This window comes from Camelus ferus, chromosome 13, assembly GCF_009834535.1.
Source record: "Camelus ferus isolate YT-003-E chromosome 13, BCGSAC_Cfer_1.0, whole genome shotgun sequence".
Lineage (NCBI taxonomy): Eukaryota > Metazoa > Chordata > Mammalia > Artiodactyla > Camelidae > Camelus > Camelus ferus.
Genome location: NC_045708.1, coordinates 13,410,497 through 13,430,765, shown reverse-complemented (window position 1 = coordinate 13,430,765; position 20,269 = coordinate 13,410,497). Strand labels below are relative to the sequence as shown.

The 20,269-nt window shown below is 49.6% G+C and overlaps 1 protein-coding gene across 5 annotated transcripts in view; it reads left to right on the top strand.

The window, feature by feature from the left end:
- Positions 1 to 20,269, top strand: part of TMCO4 (transmembrane and coiled-coil domains 4) — a 77,765-nt gene that overhangs the window by 38,441 nt on the left and 19,055 nt on the right. For 3 of the 5 annotated variants that reach the window (XM_032495333.1, XM_032495332.1, XM_032495334.1), the window contains exons 11-13: positions 1,164 to 1,328; positions 2,134 to 2,270; positions 3,794 to 3,878. In XM_032495333.1, coding sequence (XP_032351224.1) covers positions 1,164 to 1,328; positions 2,134 to 2,270; positions 3,794 to 3,878 — 387 coding nt within the window. Of the gene's footprint in view, positions 1 to 1,163; positions 1,329 to 2,133; positions 2,271 to 3,793; positions 3,879 to 9,985; positions 10,270 to 13,825; positions 13,934 to 20,269 lie in introns of those variants that run through there. The other 2 variants (XR_004325378.1, XM_032495335.1) reach the window with 2 other exon arrangements.

Below are 20,269 nucleotides of genomic sequence, written 5' to 3'. Positions count from 1 at the left end.
GGACTCTGTGTAATGGTGATGATGATTTTGTAGCTCACCACCAACCCAGGCACTTCACAAGCATCGGCTCACTTAGTCCCTCACTTCAGGCCACGGAAGTGGGTGTCATTATCACCCACACTTTACAGATGAGGAAACTGAAGCTTAAAGGGGCTGCCCAGGGTTGCCTAGCTGGTCAGGGACTAGGGCACGACTCACTCTCATTCTGTCTCGCTCCATAGCCCATGTTCTTGGCCACGGGGTGGATAGAATGCAGGACAGCACTTTACAGTTTATGTAATGCTTGGTGTGCAGCCTCTCGTTGTGGTCCCAACGACACCTGTGAGTCAGATGCCATCATTCCATTCTGTGGAATGAATGAATGAATGAACAAGTCAAAGGCATGTGTTTCCAGAGGGTCATGTGTTAAGTCAGGAATTACCAAACGATGAGGCTATGAAGAAGGCGGGGGCCAGGTCACAGGGGACCTGAGTGTCCCGCTGGAGAGGTGACACTATCCTCTCCAGGAGGGAGGAAGAAAGGGGGACAGACAGTCATGGTTATATTTTCCTGCTTGACATTGGTCACGTGGTGGTGCTGTCATCATCCTCCCATTTCTAGTCCCTGCGGGAGAAAGTGGAGGCTCAGAAAAATCGAGTGAGTCAGTGAGGTCATGGCCGAGCTGGGCTCGGACACCTCGCCCCAGATTTGCAGACAATTCCCCAGGCAGTGTTTGGTGAACAAGATGCTGCCAGCTGCTCGTGCGCCTGCGTATCCCTCTTGCCACCTTCAGCAGCCGGTTGTCAGAATTCCTGCAGAATGAGAGAAAATAGCGCTCTCCGTGTATAGTAGTTCAAATATTTAATTCTTACAACTAGTCTATGAAGAGAGATAAATGCCAGTCTCCCCACTTCACGGCTAAGCAAAGTGCGGCTCAGCACGGGATAGTGATGCGCCCAAGGTCGCCCAGCTACTAATGAATGCAGGACGTGAACCTGGCCAGGCTGCTGACTCGCAGGGGCACCCGGGCTCTGCTGGGGGCTCCGTCTGCTCGCTGTCAGCTGCGGGGGGTGGGCCTCTTGTCTCCCACCACCGGAGAGTGGGTTTCTGCCGCTGTCTGGGAAAGTAGGGTGGGGCGTCTTCTATCAGACAGGAGAGACCCCACCTACCTGCACTCTCCCCAGGCACCTTCAGCGCCCCATGGGCTGCCCTGGCCCGCAGCCGCGAGCAGTACTGCCTGGCCTGGGAAGCCAAGTACCTGATGGAGCTTGGCAACGCCCTGGAGACCATCCTCAGTGGTCTTGCCAACATGGTGGCCCAGGAGGCCCTAAAATACACGGTGTTGTCTGGTAAGCTGCCCCCTCTCCCCTACCCTGAGCCAGGCACTGTGCTGGTCCCTAGGAACACAGAGAGACAAAGACTACATTCCTGTCTGTAAAAGTTTATGGTTTTTGTAGGGAGAAGACAGATAAACAACCAGTCACATTATCCCATGGTGTGTCAGTTAGTAATTGCTGCATAACAAGCCATCCTATAAACCAGTGACTTAAAATAACAATCATTTATCACAGTAGCTCAGAAGTCATGAGGCTTCATTTGCCTCTTCTTTGCTGGGCCTGCTCATGCATCTGTGGGTCAGCTGACTGTCCACTGATCAGGCCAGCCTGGCCTGGGGCCACAAGGGTGACTCAGCTCTGTTCCATTTGTCTCTCCCCCTCTCCAGGGATCTCAGACTAGCCCACACCCGTGGTAGAGGTGCACGAGAGGCGCGGGTCCATTTCAAGCCTCGAATCTAGTAACATCTCATTGACCAAAGCCAAGACATGACTGAGCCTAGAGTGGATGGGCAGGGCAGGGACAGGGGGCACTGCAAGGTTATGAGGCCAAGTGGGAGAATGCAAGGTGGAGTGACAAATGGGGGCCATCTTTGGAATCTCACACACGGCAGATGTTTGGACACATGAGATCTGGTCCATGTATCAGAGATGCATGAGCTTCAGTTTTCTTCTTTACTATTTAGTAGTTTGACAACACTTAGAAAACTTATAGATTCCAAAAGACTCTGCATGCATTCACTCAGGCATCTGTTAGCCCTTAGAAGGCACTCCACCCCCCACCACCACTGCCTTCATCACTGATATCCCACCTCCCCAGGCATTGTGGCTGCCCTGACGTGGCCAGCCTCCCTCCTCTCGGTCGCCAATGTCATCGACAATCCCTGGGGCGTGTGTCTGCATCGATCAGCAGAGGTTGGCAAGCACCTGGCCCACATCCTGCTCTCCCGACAGCAGGTACCTGGGAATAGTGGGGTGTGGGGAGGAAGACGGGGAGCAGGGAAGCAAGGGGGTTGACTTACACACAGACATCATATCTAAGACAAGCCCACGTCGGGGTAGCCCAGTGGCTTTGAGGGAGTGAATGATCTTCACTACTCCTCCAGTTCAAGTGACAAAAGTGTCCTAGGAATGAATGACCAGTAAGAATGATAAACTCTGCATCTCTAGCAAGTAATCAGGTGAGGACTGAGAAAAAGAGGCGTCTGTAGGTATGGACAAGGCCAGGTGTTCTGTCCTAGAAGTATAGAGCTACCACTGAGCAAATCTTCAGTGGTCCAAATACCACGTCAAACGGTCAGAGGTCCATCCACAGTCCAGACAGTCAGAGGTGGGAAAGGAGAATGAAGGGTGCGCCTAGAAGTTACACCTGTTGCTTCCTTTCACATCCCTTGGCCAGGACTCAGCCCTGCAGCCATCCATAGCTGCAGGGGAGTTGGGGAAACTTAGTCTTTGGCTGGGTAGCTGTGGGCCCAGAAAAACTCAGGGGTTTTAATAACCAAGGGCAAAGGGAGGATGGGTGTGGAGTGATAACCAGCAGCCTTTGTCATGGAGTTCCTGCAGAGCTGGAATACTGTTTGCTGGAGGGTTTCCACTGTAGTGAATGGAGATGAGATGGGGGAGGGTGGATGCATATATTGGCACAAAAACAAGGGACAGGGAGAGAGTCCTGAGATCAGCTAGACCTTTGGAACCCATCAGCTCCTTCCATGTAGAATTTGTACCCCAAAACTTTCTACAGGCAAACAAGAACTCAAAATGTACCGGACTTTCCAATATTAGAGCTTGATCCCATTTGACAATTGACTGTCCCTATTTCCAGTAAAATTGGTTTTTAATACAGAATTCCATTCCTAGCTAAATAATCCACCAAATAATAAGGATACTTTCATATCTGGGGGAAAAAAAAGAACTTGTACCCAAATAGCCCACATAACTTTCTTTTTCTTATGAGTTGCCTTCTCTACAAGTTCTTTCATCAGAAAATTCCTCTTTACATCTAACTTACTACCTCTTCTTGTAGTTTAAGGCCAATATTTCAAATCCCGCTTTCCCATCTAGGAAGAGAACGGTTGTCCCCCTCCACCATGTCACTCTGCCTTCTTCCCCATTGCACCTTGGGGCACCTCCTGCCTCCTCTCCCGGCTCCAGAAGGGCCCCACTTCACTGCAGTCCTCGGCCACAGGGAGATGCGGAAGGAGAGACAGAGGCAGGATAGTGATGTGTGATGAAAGGGAGTTAACCCAGCCAGCCACCTCGGAAGAAGCCAGCTCCCGCGGCAGGTGCACCCCTACATAAACAAGGGCCCCGACTCTCCTGATTGAGACATCAGAGCTCAGGGCTGGGAATAGCACGGGCGTGCTTCATTCAGCGCGAGGCAGGCGCTGAGCAGTGTGCCAGGGCTGCCGTTGTCAGGGTGGATGTTTTGCTAGGACTGGCTCTGCACCTTCCCCACAACACCTGTGTCCTTTCTCCCCCAGGGCCGGCGGCCTGTCACCTTGATCGGCTTCAGCCTGGGAGCCAGAGTCATCTACTTCTGTCTGCAAGAGATGGCGCAGGAGAAAGGTAAGCCTGGCTTATTGTCGCAGGTGGAAACCCTCCTGGCGTCCATGTTCTCAGCCCTTAGTTAAAAGTTTTAAATAGTTTGAAAAAGACAAAGTAGTTAAGTCATTTGGAACATTGTGTATTTCTTCTGTACGTAAGTTAGAGTGGATGTGAGACTGTCCTCTAATAATGACATTGGCCTTTACGTTCCAATGCGGGATCTTGAGTGGGAGGTGTCTGAAATCGGGGTGTCAGCAGAGCAGCAGGGCCACGGTCCCTCTGAAGGCTCTAGGGGAGAGCCTCCCTCTTCCAGCTTCTGGTGGGGCCCGTGTCACTCGGCTTGCAGATGCCACACCCCCGTCTCTGCCTTTGTTCTCCCATCATTGTCTCCTTTGTGGCTTCTCACCTAAGAACATTGTCGGTGGCTTTAGGGCCATTCACATCCAGGATGATCTCATCTCAGGATCATGCAAATTTGCATGACCTACTTACATCTGCAAAGACATCTTTTCCAAAGAAAATCTCACTCACAGGTTCCAGGTGGGCACATCTTTTGGGGGAGCTACTGTTTAACCCTCTACAGACACCTTTGGGATCATGTCACACCATCCAAACACACACTTCCCAGGCTGAGGCAGTGGAAATCCTGATTGCCCTGCCCTGGGCCTCTGGCAGGTGAGACCTCCAGGATGGAAGGCTGGTTTGGGACAGATCTGTCAGCAGGGGCTTAGAGGGGTGAGGTGCACAGCATGGGGCACTTGGGGCGCTGCACTGTTCATGGGACCCAGGCTAACCTCTCTCCCATGTGGCACAGCAGGAGCAGAGAGGATTCCTTTTGTGGATGGGAAGAGTGGCAAAGAATTTTCGGTGATCTTGAATCTTCCATACATTCTGTTGGCCAAAGCAAATGATAGCCAAGCCCTAGGTCAGTGGGGTGGGGCAGTGTGCTCTGTCCACAGCGGAGTGGGAGGGGAGCAAATATTTGCCAAATGGTAATCCTGACTCTGACTCTGGGGAACTCAGAGGTCCTGAACCCAGAGAGCTGGGCACTTGTGCACAGTCTCTCCGATGGCCCCCAGGGGATTTGGGCCCAAGGCCACCCAGATCACAAAGTAAAATGAATAAAAAATGGACATACACATACTCACAAAAAATACACTCACATGCCTGCATATTGGCACACACACGTGGCCTTCATCTTCCTGCAGTTCTCCCACGCCCTCTTCCCAGCCATCCAGAAAGCCTCTGGCCTCCAGGGCTTTACAACTTATCACCCCAGTCCCCACCTCCCCACAGAGGGGGGGCCAGGCACAGCTGGAAGGACGGCTCAGGCGCAGGCCTCCGCGGGCGTCAGGTGACGGGGCCACGCAGCTCCTCCCCACTGAGATCCCAGGTCAGTTACTGCGAGGGTGCCGGCTCTGGCATCAGGGCATCTGGTTTGAATCCCACACTCACTACTAAGCAGGTCGCCTAACCTCTGAAACACAGTATATAATAATAGTCTCAGCATGGAGGTGGTGAGGATTAAGTGCACTAGTGCAGATAAATGCTGGCATGTAATAAGAGCCTGGGACTGAGCATTTCTGTTATGCCAACATCTGTCTTAGGCTTTATACAAGGGAGCGAGCACATCAGATTAGAGCACCCCTGCGCACGTGGGTGACCCAGACCATGGACCGAGTTGAAGAAAAATCGGCCTCCCACAAGGGTGGGGGCCCAGTTCCGGTTCCTTTCTGTCCCTGCCCCCACCTTGCCCCCTCTTCCTTGGCCACCCCCTCCCAAGTCCTGGCCTTGTGTTACTCACGGGGCACCTCCAAGTCTCCAGCGGCCCAGGGTCATGAATGAATTAATTCACCCTCTGCCTGGAGCTGCTGTTCCATGTCTAATTCCTTCCAGCTTGGCCGTCTGGTTCCAGGCAGCCCTGCTTGTTTAACACCCAGTTAATCTGCACATGGAGGAGACCCTCTCCTAATTGCGGGAAAGCTGTCATTATCTGAGTTAGGGGATGTAAAAGAGGAATTAGTTTAATGCGATTGAATCCGCTAATTGTTTTGTAGATTCCCTCAAGACTGAGTAGTAAAATGAGGCAATAAATCCCTGAGCTCAGAAGCCTCAGCCAGCCTCCCCCACCCCTCCCTCCCAGCTACAGCCAGCCTGTCCTTCTCTCCCCTCCCCTAAGAAAAGCTGCCTGTAGCAGTCATCCTTTCCCAGGTTCACCTTCCGCTCTTGGTGGATGTTGCAAACAGCAGGGGGTTACTGCTTAGGGGTATGCCGCCATTCACCAGGTGACAAGGTGCCCCTCACCCGGGCCTGCCTCTCCCTCAAGCTCAGTGTGGGCAGCTTCCTTTCAAATAGGAGTCCAGACTACAAGCCCCGTGAGGGCAGTCGTGTCTGACCAACCTCTGTTCCTCCTGTACCCAGGATAAAGCCAACAGAGGGCGCTCTATAAGTGAGCTGTCAAACGTTATCAATGTTCACATCATATCAGTCAGGATAGGCTAGGTTATGCTGCAGTGACAAACATCCCCTAGATCTTCAAGGAGTAACACAACAAAGGTTCACTTCTCATGCTGCCTGTCCACTGTGGGTAAGCAGAGGGCTCTGATCTTTGTAGCTGCTCAGAGATCCAGGCTGACAGAGGCTCCTGCAGGGGGGATGGAGATTGTGGTGAGTTAGGCACTGGCTCTTACAATGTTTTCACCTGGAAGTAACACAACACTGTCACTCATGTTTCATTGGCCAGAGCAAGGCAAGTGGACATTCCTAACATCCAGGAAGGGCCAGTGAATGTATTCCTACCATGTGCTCAGAAGGGAAAGACGCAGAACTATGTCAGGAATGGCCCCGGTGGCTGCCACACACACCTGATGTCCACTGCAGGGAACTCATACTTCCATAAAAGTAGCATCCAATAGTGGGCTTCACTTCCTGAACACTCTCAGTTGGTAGCCAGAAGACCCTAAGTGGATTCTGGCCTCTGGAACTAATTCTCAGCTGAGGCCTCAGCCAGACACCATCCTCGCTGAGCCTCTGTGTCTTTATCTACAAAATAGGGACTTTCCTCTCTTCCCTTGTTTTGCCTTACAACTTAGGGGATAGAAGTACATCTTGATGGAAAGCCAGAGGGGAGCAGGCCCTGAGGATGCTTGGGTGAGAGCCCCCAGGAGCCCCGGAGCTGGGCCAAGGAGCCCCACGCAGACAAAAGCAGGAATGACACCCAGCACATTACCTACCAGAGGACCAGAGCTGGGTCCAGTCTGGCAGGGAGCAGGCCCCAGGCAGGCAAAGCTCTGAGCTGTGTTGATGGTGATTGGCTCCAGACCGTGCCCAGGAGCCGGAGAAGCAGGGGAGGTGACCTGGTGAAAATGCCTTGAAAATGAAGAGGTGCCCGCAAGTGGGAGTGGCTGCACCAGTCAGAGCAGCGGTGGCAACTGCAGCCACTCATGAGGGCCCAGCTCTCCGCCTGGTTCTTGCTCGGGGATGTATGTACCGTCTCCTCAACCCTCACAACGACCTCACGAGACGAATAGTCCTGCCCCCATTTTTCAAATGAGAAGAGTGAGGCTTAGAGAAAAGTGGAGTTGCTTGCCCGAGAACTACAATTTTGACACCTTTCTCTGACTCCAGAGCTCCTGTTTATACTATTATTTGGGGCCCCTCCTGGTTGGATGTTTTCACTCAAAACAGTGTCTCATATCAGACCTTCCCAGTAGAGAACTAGTCAAAATCAAATTCACTCCATTGGCTTGTATCCGTGAAGCACCTACTGTGTGCCAGGCACTAGGCTGGGCTTTGAGGAGATGGCGACAAACCAGCCAGTACAGCTCCTGCCCTCATGGAGCTGACAGTCCAGCCTGTTAAATAATCTGCCCTCCCTGAGACATGAGTTGGGGTCTTGCAGAATGGCTGTGGGAGTCGGCAGTGATGTGTGTCAGTCATCTGAAAAGCTCTCAGTGCACAGTAGGCGCTCAGGAAAAGGAGCTCTTACTGTTCTTCCATACCAAGTTCTAGGGCAGCCACCTGGGTGAGGCTGACATCCTTAATCTGAGTGTCCTGCCCTTAGGTGGAGACAAATGGCTCCACCACATAAAGCCTGTAAGTACTTGGTTTAGGAAATAGAAGGAGACACAAGAAGCCAGCCCCCCAGAATGCAGTCAGATGCTCAGCAAAGCTTCCAAGTGTGCTCTGCTCCTCCCACAGCCCAGGCAGGTGGTTTGGGTTTGCAGAGGCTCCTCGGGGGCTGGACCACTCTCTACCCGTATGTGTGCGTCACCTTAGAGACTGTCAAGGTGTCTGCTGAGCTTTCTCCGTCAGTTAGTTAGATTCTCAGAGCCATCTTGCCACATATTCAGGTGTGCCCAGGCTGAGTGGAAGGACTGACTCCCAGTGGGACTCCCTTGCTTTCTAGATGAGTATTTCAATGCCTGATGTGGCTGGGGAATCTTCATGCAGAAATAGACCCAGATTCAGCGGGGGTTAACTGAGATCCCTACTACCTGCTTCCATGATCGATTCATTATCATCATCATCGTCATCTCGCCAGCTAACAGTTATTGGGCACTTACTATGTACCAGACCCAGCTAAACACTTCACATGCCTTGTTTTATTTACTCCTCGCAATAATCCTATGAGGTTTTAATTATCCCCATTTTGCGGATGAGGAAACTGAGGCTTACAGAGGGGGCGTAATTAGTCCATGGTTGCAGGACTGGTAATGATGCAGCTGGAATTCGGATCTACAATGGCTAACCCAGGCCCTTTTTCATGACTTGTTCTCTAATTCTTATAGCAACCTAAGGTCAGGATAATTATCTCCATTTTACAGCTAAGGCTTAATGTGCTCAGGTGGGTCCCTTAGGATTTTTTGGTTTCAAGTCCTGAGATTCCCATCAACTGCCTTCCTTCAGCCACACCCAGAGCTCCTCTCTGCCAAGAAGGAAAACAGGGAGTTCCTGGTGACTCCTGTCTGCTTTTGTCCAGGCATCCTGTGGCTTTACACCTGTCCTCACCGTCCTTTCCCCTACCCCGCCCCAAGGCGTGGAGCCAGCGCAGACGCATCCTTCAGGGTGGGGCTTACAAGCTCCCTCCTCCATGTTCCATGTGGAAGGAAGCCTCAGACCAGGGAGCATTTAGAAAAGTTGTTTCTTGCCAAAAGGTATAAACTAATTAGACTTCAGAAGATCTGGCTTGCCAAATTACACACACACACCAGGTTCTTAAAGGGGAAACACACACACACTCAGGATCCCCAGGGTTACTGATCTTTCTTCCATCAGTCTGGTCTTGATGAAAAAGCAGCCATTTTCTCCTGAGGTTATTATTGGTGGAGCCACAAGGACGCAAGCTCTCCAGACGTCAGCATCCCAAACACTGGGGACAGGATGCTTATTAGGGAGTCAGCAGCTCATAGGAAATGCTCCTTCATTTGGGGAACTAGAGCTGGACAAGGTGACCCCATTATCCTTGCTTTACTTCAGAGGGTAAAGTGTGCATTTGTTTGTTTTTGGTGTCGGTCACCACAGATCGGAGGTCTGTGCTGATGCCTAACAGTGACAGTTTATGTTTTTTTATTGGACTATAGTTGGTTTACAATGTTGTGTGAATTTCTGGTGTGTAGCAGAGTGATTCAGTTATATACATATGTATACATATTCCTTTTCATATTCTTTTTCATAATAGGCCATTACAAGGTATTGAATATAGTTCCCTGTGCTGTACAGTAGGGACCTGCTGTTTATCTGTTTTATACATAGTAGTGTGTATTTGCAAATCCTGAACTCCTAATTTATCCCTCCACCCCCGCCTTCCCCTCCGGTAGCCATAAGTTTGTTTTCTATATCTGAGTCTGTTTCTGTATTTGTTTGTGTGTGTGTGTGTTTAGTTTTTTTAACTCTGATCCTCATGCATCCTCAGGAGGCAGGCGTGTAATTCAGCACATTTCACAGAGAGGCAGACAAGGACCCTGAGACTCAGAGTTGAAGGGATTTGCCCAAAGGCAGAGCCGGGAGATGGCAGAGCTGGAATCTGTGCCCAGCGCCCGACCCTGAAACGTGGGCCACTCTCCTTGGTCCAGCTGCCCCTGCTCCCTGCCTCCCCCTTAAACAGCTGTCTGTCTCTGCATTCACAGCTTTGGGTCTGGCATTGTCTGTTCTGTTCGCCACTCCTGGCCCAGGACTCAGCACACACGAGGTACCCGATACCTGTCAGCAGTTGATTCGTTAACGAGGGACGTGAAAACCCCATGAAGTTTGCTGTGAGTGCTGCTGCTGCCGAGAACAGGGCCAAGGCCTTCGGGTGGTGACAGGCTTGAGCTGCCTCAGCTCAGCACAGCCCCCGAGACCCGGGCCAGCTGAACAGCCTATCGCCCAAGCCTCCTAGTGACCCAGGGCCCTTAGGCCACTCGGCTTCCAGGCTTCCCCGCAGGCGCCATCAGCCTGCACGTGTTCACTCTGCACAGTGATCCCGCCTGCCAAACATTGGGGCCTGTGGGCAGGAAATGAATGCAGCCAGAATTCCCAGAGACGAGCAGTCCACCTCTGACAGCGCTCCATCAGCCAGCCGGCAGGAGGAATTTGCTCCGGAAGCAACTGACCCTCCGACCAAAGGCATTTCTGGCCCCAGCAGGTGGCAAGGGTGGGTGGAGGGGCAGTGCCTGATGCCAAGAAGAGCCACGATCCAGGTACTCCCCGACGGCCCCTGGGCCCCTGGTCACAGTGAATTGTCCATTTTTCTATGTATTTACTTGACAAGGTTTCAGAAATTGAGTAGTTGGACAGAGCTCAATTCAAACTGACTCAGGGTATCTGGCTGAGCCAGGAAACGGCCACACAAACCGAGAAATCAGTTCTGCTTCAGTTATTTATGCATTTATTCTCCTCTCCACGCCCAAAAGATCGGAAGGGAGTTAATTAGTGACATGACATAGTGTCTCTGGCCGGTGGCCCTGTCCGTGCCGTTGGCAAGACACCGTGTGATAAGCCAGCTTGCCGGTTCATGTTTTCACTCAGCCAATCAAAGCCCGCAGGGCCCGCCGCGCTCTGGGCATCTCGGAGCGCGTTAATTACGTCGGTCCTGGCTCCCCCACCTCTTCTTCTTCTGTCTTCTGGCTCCATTTGATTCCTGCTCTTTGTGCCTTCAGGATGCAAGGGATGGTGACCTGAGCTCAAGTCCAGGCTCTGCTGGTTACTGTCTAGGTGGCGTAAGGCAAGTCACCTGACCTCTGAGCTTCAGGCTGACTAGTCAGATGGGAAGCTGAGGCCTCTTGGGACTTAATAGCTACTGCTTGTTGTACATACCGTGTACCAGGCACTCTGCTAAGTGCTTTGCATGTTTTCTGACCCTAAGATGTAGGTATGGATGTTCCTGTTTTGACAATGAAGAGGTTGAGGGCCGGGACCATATCCATTTCCTTCTTCCTTGTGTCACCAGCACTGGGTGTGGGACTTGGCACAAAGAAGAGGTACATAAAGGTATATATGGAGGGCCCAGGGTCCAGCTCCAGCCTGACTGCCCGGCTGGCCTCTCAGTAAGGTGGCTGTGACCACACGGTGCTTGGCAGTGAATCAGAGTTCCTTGCTCCCGCCTCCAGTAGTTTATCCAGGTGGATTTCCCAGGCTCACTGTGGCTCGCTGCCTCTGAGCTCTCTGGAAGAAACTAACATCTTCAGACTGGCAGCTCCCAGGGAAGGAATGGAGCAAAACGTAGGATTCGTTTTCTCCTTTAATAAAACTTTTGAACAGGTTTGGCTGCAGACTAGGCTGACCCCCTTTGAAAGGCATTTGCGTCCTCTTAGCAACTCAGACATCCTTGACCTTAGCGGTCGCACCTGCTGAAGTGCGTTTGCTCGCACACGGAACCTGGGTTGTCTCAGCTGTGTAAAAGCGGGGCCCTGGGGCCTTGCTCTGGCCTCACCTCTGGGGCCCGGCCCCCCTGCTCCACCATTAATTAACCCTCTAGGCTTAGTCACCGCTTGATCCATGTCACCCTCCTCCCACCAATTGGCCATAGACCCCCAGTGCCAACTAGGGTGCTGGTGTCCAGATATGTCCAGGGGGGCCGCTGGCACCCCAACAGAGCCCCAAGGGCTTCAGTGCCTGGGTGGCCAGCATGTCCCCAGATCTGCTCCTCGGCCTTTCAGAAACATGATTTTATCCATTTGGAACCCCGAGCTGATCAGAGGCCCACTAAGCACGTTGGCAAGAGACCGTGTCGGGAACTGAAGGCTGATTCATTTCGGCCCACCAAGAATTGTCACTTGCAAGGAGATGGAGCAGGCGTCCGTGCTCCCTGTCCGAGCTCCTGGGCAAAACAGACTATCTGCCAGAGCTTCTGCAGTGAGCACGGGGAGATGGACGGCATTCTTCTCATTCTGGCCCTGGTGAGCCCTGAGGACCGTCCCAGTCCCATGGACAGATCCCCTCTCCAGCGACTGCTTCCAGTTTCCTTCCCTCCCTGGCCATCCCCTCACCCAGAGTTTAGTGTGAACAGGTCCTGTGCCTGAGTCCTGGTTGATAAAAACTGAAGAATCCAGACCCTGGCCAGTGAGGAGCATTCCTGTGGGGACTGGGGGTTCCAGCAGGGGAAGCAAACACCCCAAGTCCTCTTAATTTACATATTAATGAACCGTCTCAGTTCACAGCATTCTGTAATGGAAACTGTCGGGTTATTTTCCCTCTGTATCTAAGATGTCCATGACCATCAAGCCTGCTTAGCCGCCATCACCAAAACAGCTGTCTTTTAGAAAATTGCCTGGCCTGTTTTGTAGAACAGAAGACTAGAACATTCCTGCCTCTAGTTAGTGTGTTCCCCACACTTTGTGTTTTAATGACAGAGTCTGAGTTTGGGAGCCCCTGTCCCTGCCACCCCAGCACGGATGTCCCCGTGTGAACTCTGACCTTTCAGGTCTCCAGTATGTTCTTTATTCTTCATTTCTTCCATCTTTGGTTCACTCATTTACTCATCCATGTATTCATGCAAAGCCTCATCTCCTGGATTTCCACGACTTCTCAGGAAATCCAGCCGTGAGAGCAACAGCTTATAGATAAATGTAAAACATTAGAACCAGAAAGAACACCGATGTGAGCAGGAGGGGTGAGGCGGTTGGGAAGCCCAAATGCAGGAGAGTGGACTTTGCAGCCGGGCCTGGATCTGAATCCCAGCTCTGCCACTTACTAGCTGAGCACATGTACCTAGTCCCTGTGCCTCAGTCTCCTCGTCTGTGAAATGGGTCTACTAATGCCTTCGTCAGAGCATGACTGGAAGGATTAAGTGGAATAATACATGTAAAGCACTTAGCAGAAGGCTGACGAGTAGTCGGCATTCAGTCCCCACTCTCTTTGTCACTTACTGTTATTGTTATATTTTCTCCTGTTATTACCCACTTGCTATCATTGAGCTGTGAATTTAACTACTAGCTTCCGAGCAATCGAAGCAAAAACAGAAAGCATTGAAAGAATATAAAGTACCTGTTTCTCACTTCCACGAGGGGACGTGGAGATGCCAGCTCCACAAGTAACAAGACCTTCCGTTTCAACCTGACATTCTGTCTGACGGTTGCACCCTCTCCTTTTAGGAGCGAAGTGCTCAGGTTCTGGCCCAATTAGCCATCAGAACCTCAAACAGCTCTTGATGGAAAGGTTACCCACCTGGAGCTCTGAGGACACGTCATGGTTGGGGATGACCTTTCCAAGGGGCTGCCTAATTGTCAGGTTGTCGCAGGGGTGTCTGCAGACACTCAGACTGGAGATGATTTCTTCAGCTTTGAGCACCTGGGTACTTGGAAGAATGTTAACTAGGGGACCAGTCCCAGGGTGGATCTTCATTGGGGTGATTTTACACTTTGTAACTTAGCCGTGGCTGGAGATTGAGGCTTCAGGGGACTCTTGTTGAACCTGGATCACAGCTTAGAAAGCAGCGGAAAGCATGGCTTTTAGTGCATCCTGCCTGTTCATCCTACTTTCCTCTGCAGGAGTTTGATGGAGAACAGCTGCTCATCTCCAAAATAAGAAGCCATCCTTCCAAGATGAGGGGAAGCAGGAGGGGAGCTGACGTTTATTGAGGACCTACTGTGTGCCAGGTAGCAATAGACTCCATCTCAGTCTTCTTCCCAGTCACCTAGAAAGGTGTGGACGTCATTACACCTGGAAGCAGGTGTTAACAGTTTCCATTTTTATGGATGGGGAACTAGACGCCCAGGGAAGTTATGTGACTTGTCCAAGGGCACACAGCCAGTAACAAGCAGATCTGGGATTCTAATTTAGGTGCGTCTGACTCTAAACCACTTCCTTCTTTATGTTGCCTCTCGTCATAAGCTTGCAGCCCTCAAATTGCCTCAAATCTGAGTAAGAGAGTGGACACCAGCCTTAAAACAAGGGCAGTAACAGTACCAAATGCCTCATTGCAAGGGCCCAGATATTAAGCAGTTCCCAGGAGGGAGCCTTTCTTTCCAGGTGGCAGGGGAGGCTTCAAGGAGGAGGTGGCAGGTCTTGAGAGAAAAGGTAAACCTTGAGAGGCTGCAAGGGAGACAGGCCTTCGAGCTGGGGACTGGCAACAACAGAGACCCAGAGGGAGAAGGATGAACAGTCTGGGGAGGGCAGGCGACCTGAGCCAAGGTTTCTGCTGGGAAGTTGGCAGAGGTGAGGTTGGAGAGATGAGCAGGGTCCAGAACGCAGGGGTTGGACCTGTTGAGCGGAAAGCAGGGACCTGGATGCAGGCTGTGACTTGAGTCTTTCATGTCAGTGCTTTCACTTGATGTCTGTATTTACCCATCGGTCAGCTGAGGACCCACCACGTGCCAGCACCTGTGCAGGGCACTGAAGGGACAAAGGTCAGCCAGACTCCATCCGCCTGCTGAGATCACAGATGGGAAGGGCTCCCCGCCGATCACGCCCCCCACCCCATCCCAGCCACCCCTGCCTGTGACTGCACAAACCTGCCCATCTGCTGGTCCCAAAGGCCCCTCTGCTCTCTCTCCGCTTCCCAGAGGCTGAGATCTCCAGCCGCCAGTTCAGCCCAGCCTTCAATACCCGATAAGAGGCTTGTTGAACTGCACCAAATGAAGCCAGCTGACTGAGTGCCCTTCCTGCCAGGCCCTTCCCAGTTAGAGTCTCATTTGTTCACAGTCACACAGGCATAAGTGAAGGAGCAGAGGGTGGGCCCCAGGGCTGCCTGACTCCCACAGCAGGACTCTCTCCATGGCCCCATGGGGACCCTAGACCTGTCCCTTAATTTGATAGCTGAGTGTTGGCCCAGCTTATCCAGGATGCAAAGCTTGTTAAAGGCACCGCCAGGCCTGGAGTTCTCTTCTCAAAGTTCCTCTCAGGGACCCCAGGGAGTGGCAGGTGCTCTGGGGTGTGGTCAGCCCACCCCTTGGCAGTGGCATTTCAGGAAGCTTCTGGGGGAGGGCCCGACCCTGGAGACACCTGGTGCATTTCTGATCGCTGCAGCACCACCTTGTGGTGACTTTCAGGCTCACATTTCACAAGCCTAGCACCGAGGGGGTTTCCAGCAAGTGCTGACTGGGGAGGGTCTGCCAGCTGCCTTCCATCATGGGCCTGTGCAGAACTGAGCAGCTGCTCCTGCTGCCTGAGAAACTCCCCTGTCACCTGCTATATCTTCCTTGTTTGCATGTATTAGGCATCAGTCGCTGTGCCGTCTGTTTCTGACAGGGAATAAAAAGTTGTAAAGCTTTGGGGGTTAGGGGTAAGAGGAAGCAACCACAGGGAAATCTTATTTTGTCCCTAGATCCAGTCACATTCAGTAAAGTACCAGTTGAAATATGACCACCTTTTAGAATAGCTGTGCCGTCAGAAAGCAAACCTCGTGTTGCAGTCCAAAGAACATCAAATGTTAAGTCGACTCAACTTGCTAAACTGTAGCCAATGCCGTGAAGCCAGCAGGTTGTCACCATTAGCAGGAGGGTACTAACCACTGTGGACTGACAGCCAGGTTCCCAACCACAGGAGTTATTAAACAGGTTCATGATTCGAGTCATTTCTTTTGGCATGGGTGTTCCGATATAATATTTTCATATCAACTCATAATCTTAAGTAAATTTATTTTATAAAGAACCATTACCTCAAATGGAAACTCAGTATTGTCATACCTGAAAGGAATCATTAAAACTTTAAAAATAAAACAATTCTTATAAGATCTAGCATGATGCTGTCCCCTGCCAAAGGCTCTGAGCCTGAGGCCTGTCCTTTTTCTTTAAAAAGAGAGATGACTAACATATGATGGAGAAATATTAGAGCTATAGTAGCAAGTTCTAGAGTGGCAACCGTGTGAACTGATTAGCCTGAAAATTCTCCTCCTACGAGTACTCCAGAAATGATAGGTAAACTATAGCAAATATGTTTTTAAACGCTTAGCTGAGCTTCCAAAAAGTAAAGGAAGTCACCAGAGGTGAGAAGCAAGGAGGGAGCAGGACCACAGTAATAAGCATGTTGCGCTGACTGGAAGGGAGGAAATTCAGGGAATTCAGAGACACAGGACCATGCCTCACTTGGGTTTAGGGTTCACGTTTACACCACCTGCGTGATCCAGGAATTCCCCAAGTCAAAAAACTGACACCAGAGTACTCTGGAGAAAAAATGGGTCCTCAATCTGAACTATACAGATTTGCATATAAGAGCAGCTTTAAAGATGAACTTATCTTTCAGATGAAAAAACACACAAGGGGAAAAACCCACTACATGGAAAAATTACAGACAAACTAACATCAGAATTAGGCCCTCAGTCCTCAACAGAGCAGTCTGAAGGAGCCCCCCACCAAAAACAAGGGCAGGTTTACAATTATTAAAGATATAAATTAGGGGGGTGAGGGTATAACTCAGGGTAAAGTGTGTGCTTAGCATACAAGAGGTTCTAGGTTCAATCCCAAGTACCTCCATTAAAAATTCTTTTATAAATAAATAAACCTAATTACCCTCCCCCCAAATAAGCAGGTTTACAATTATTAAAAGACATAAAATAAAACATTGAAAACAACTGTGTAGAGCAAGACACTGGAAAAAAATAACAGGGAGATTTTAAAATAAATCAAATGGGAATTCTAGAAATGAAAAAACAGTCATTGAAATTGAAACCTTGGTGGATGAGTTAAACAAAGATAAGACAAAGCTAGAGAGAGAAATCATGAGTTGGAAGATTGATTTGAAGAAATTACCAACAATGCATCATGGAGAAATAAAGAGATGGAAAATAGGAAAGAGAAGTTAGTGTTTGACAGTTGCCTGCTACCAACTCCAAAAAGAAGAGAATAGGAGAGAGATCCAATTTATTGGCTGAGAATTTTCCAGACTTGATTCCTGAGTTTCAAGGAACATGAGTTTTGAGCAGGATAAATATTTTACACCTACACACATCATAGTGAAATTGCAGAACTTCAAAAAAAAATTATTTAAATCACTACTTTAAAAATGATTTTAAAAAAATTACTTACAATGAAAGCTCAACTAGACATGTGATTTCTCAAAACAATAGAAGCCAGAAAAAAGAAAAAGAACTGCCAATCTAAAATTCTATATCCAGCTAAACTATCAATCAAGATGGAAGCCAAAAGATATTTTCAAAGACTGAGCAAGTTTACCTCTAACAGACCCTGCTACAATAACTAGTTAAGGATCTACTACAGTGAAGATTACTGTGATAACAGGGGGAGAGCATCTAGCACAGTTCCTGGAATCCAGGACCATGCTGGGTAAATGCTCTCTGCTCTTATCATAATTGAATAATAGCCTCCAGACCCTGCTCTGCAGCTGTGACCTCTGGCCCTCTAGTTCTGGTGTCTGTGCTTGATCCTGAACTTGATCAAGATCAGCACTTGAACACCCCACCTTGATCTTGCCTAAAGGCTTCTGCCTTGGCCTACTTTTCCACTTCTCTAGGTGGATCCTGCCTTCACTCAGGGCTCCCAAAAACCATGTCCCTGAAAACTAGCCACTTGCCCACAACCTGGCTGGGCCACCCCTGCACCCTGGCATCCTTCCCACCCAGTGTTCTTCCCACTCCTTCTTCTTTCCACCAGGTGAGAATCAAAGAAACATTCATCTAGCACTGATATCACCAGAGACTTTTAACCCCTTGCTCACTGCACATGAGCTATCAGCACTTTGCAATGTCTCAGCAGTACTGTTCATATCTGTGATAGACTGATAACAAAAAAATGGCCCTAATTCTCCACCTGCCTTGTATCCACATCCTTTTCAATATGATGTTGAAGCTTTTTCCATCAAGAAGTGGAGTCAGTTTCTCCACCCTTTGAATCTGGGCTAGCCTTGTGACTTGCACTTGCTAAAAAAGGTAAAGGAAGTGACATCATGTCAGTTTCAAGCCTAGGCCTCAGAAGGCCTTGCACATGAATTCCACTCTCCTAGAACCTTGTCACAGTCCTAAGAATAAGTCAAGGTTAGCCCACTGGAGGATGGAAGACTACATGGAGCAAAGCCAAGTTATCTTAGCCAGCCCTGAGCCTGCCAACCAGCTGACTATAGGCACATAAGTGAGCCCAGGGGGATCAGGCATGCCTGGATAATCTCAGCAGAATTACCTAGCTCACTGGTAGGCTCATGAGAAATAATACATGGTTACCTTAAGCCTCTGAGTTTGGGGGTTGATTTGTTACACAGCAGTAGCTAGCTTATATAACATATATGATCTTTCATTTATGTATATGCATATATATAATGAAACGGCTTGTTTTATACTGGCTCACAGCCTGCAGTTTACCAGCAGCTGTATTTCTAAGTTATGTCATCTTACTCTGTTTAACCTTTCTGATGGGAAAATTGAGTTCACGTGTCAGGGTGTGAGCTTATTACCATAATTCTCCATCAAAAAATAGAAAGTGTGACATGTTTCACGTGGGCTCCTTTTTCTTTCTCTTTGCAATATCTTTTCACCACTTGGTTTGGCAAACGTTCCTGAGAACAAAGCAAAAGGTCATGTACCTTTGGCATGATGCACACATCGGGATATTAATCTTCAAGCAAATTTTAGCCTATTAGTGTGTCTCTTGAATCAACCAGATTGGAACTGTTAATCTTGGCAGGTTGTGTTGTTCTGTTTTTAATATATGATTTTAGAAGATGTCCCAGTTATCAAAAGACATATGTTTTGGTTCAAGATTATATTTGATCACAAAGGGAAATGAGACAGGAAAGAGGGAGAGAAAACGTAGGAATAACTGACTTCCACTACGCCTGTTACTGTGTGACCTTGGGCAAATTACTTAGTGTCTCTGAGGCAAGCTTTCCCCATCAAAAATGAGAGTAGTCCTAGGATCATTATGAGAAGTAAATGAAATGATGTACATGTGAAAAACACTTCGCCTATCCCAAGGTAAGCTGAGATGATGATGGTGATGAAGGAGGGGGATTTAGAAATAGAATACCACAGCTTTGTTCTTAAAAAAACAAAATAAAACCTTTGCAGCAAGAGCTCTCTCTTCAATTTCATTCCCAGCCCTTATGAAGTTAGACCAACATTGCCACCCATGATGTCTGAAGCATAAAACCAAGGCAAAAGAGTTTGCCAGTAAGCTCAGATACATTTAAACATCCTGACCCTTGAGCTCCTAAACTCCCACTTGGCCGAAAACTCTTTCTGAGCTGTCACTAGATATTAGCTGAAATGCAGAACAGACTGTCATCCAGGCAACTGCCTCTTTCAGCTCCATGATAGCAGACGTCGCATTTGATGTGATTTCTTTGCGTGGAATTGCGTCTCCAGTTGCTTTGTCCTCAGACAGACCCGGCTTTAGCCGCCCCGTGGAAGAGCTGGGGTGAACAGCAAAGAGAGGCCAGACATACAGATTAATTTCCAGGGCCCCAGGATGCAAGTAACAGCTTTCCCACTTTGCCAAATGAAAGAGATGGGGATCAAAAGGGAGAGATGAAGGCTTACTCCTTCCCTGAAGGATTCATCCTGAATCCTTGTAATATATCCAAACAGGCTGCTTTAAACGAGTCTCTCCAGTGTGAACCTCATTCTGCTGGGGGGTCGGGGGTGGAGGATGGTCAAAGCTTCTCTTTCTTCATCTATGTTTCCGCCCGGCTCCTGGTGACCCTCCCTCTCCCTTTAGCCACATCTGTGTGTTTATTGTCCACGCGTCTGTGTGTCTTTGGAATGGATTGTGTTTGTGTTCAGTGCAGTCCATATCATTTTCTTCAAGGTCTGTTTTCTGGACCCGCAGTCAGGAGATAATTTCCTCCTTCGCTTCCCTCCTTATCAGCACTCCACACACGCCCCCCTGCCAGGAGGGAGAAAATTCTTCTTTTTTGCTTCTGAAACTTTGGTCTTTGCAGCCCAGGAGAATCTCATTATTGACAACGTGATTGGCATGTGGGGGTGTGCGATGTTGCCTTCCCAGCCGTTTGATGAGTTTTCTGTGTGACTCCTAGAGTTGGCTGTT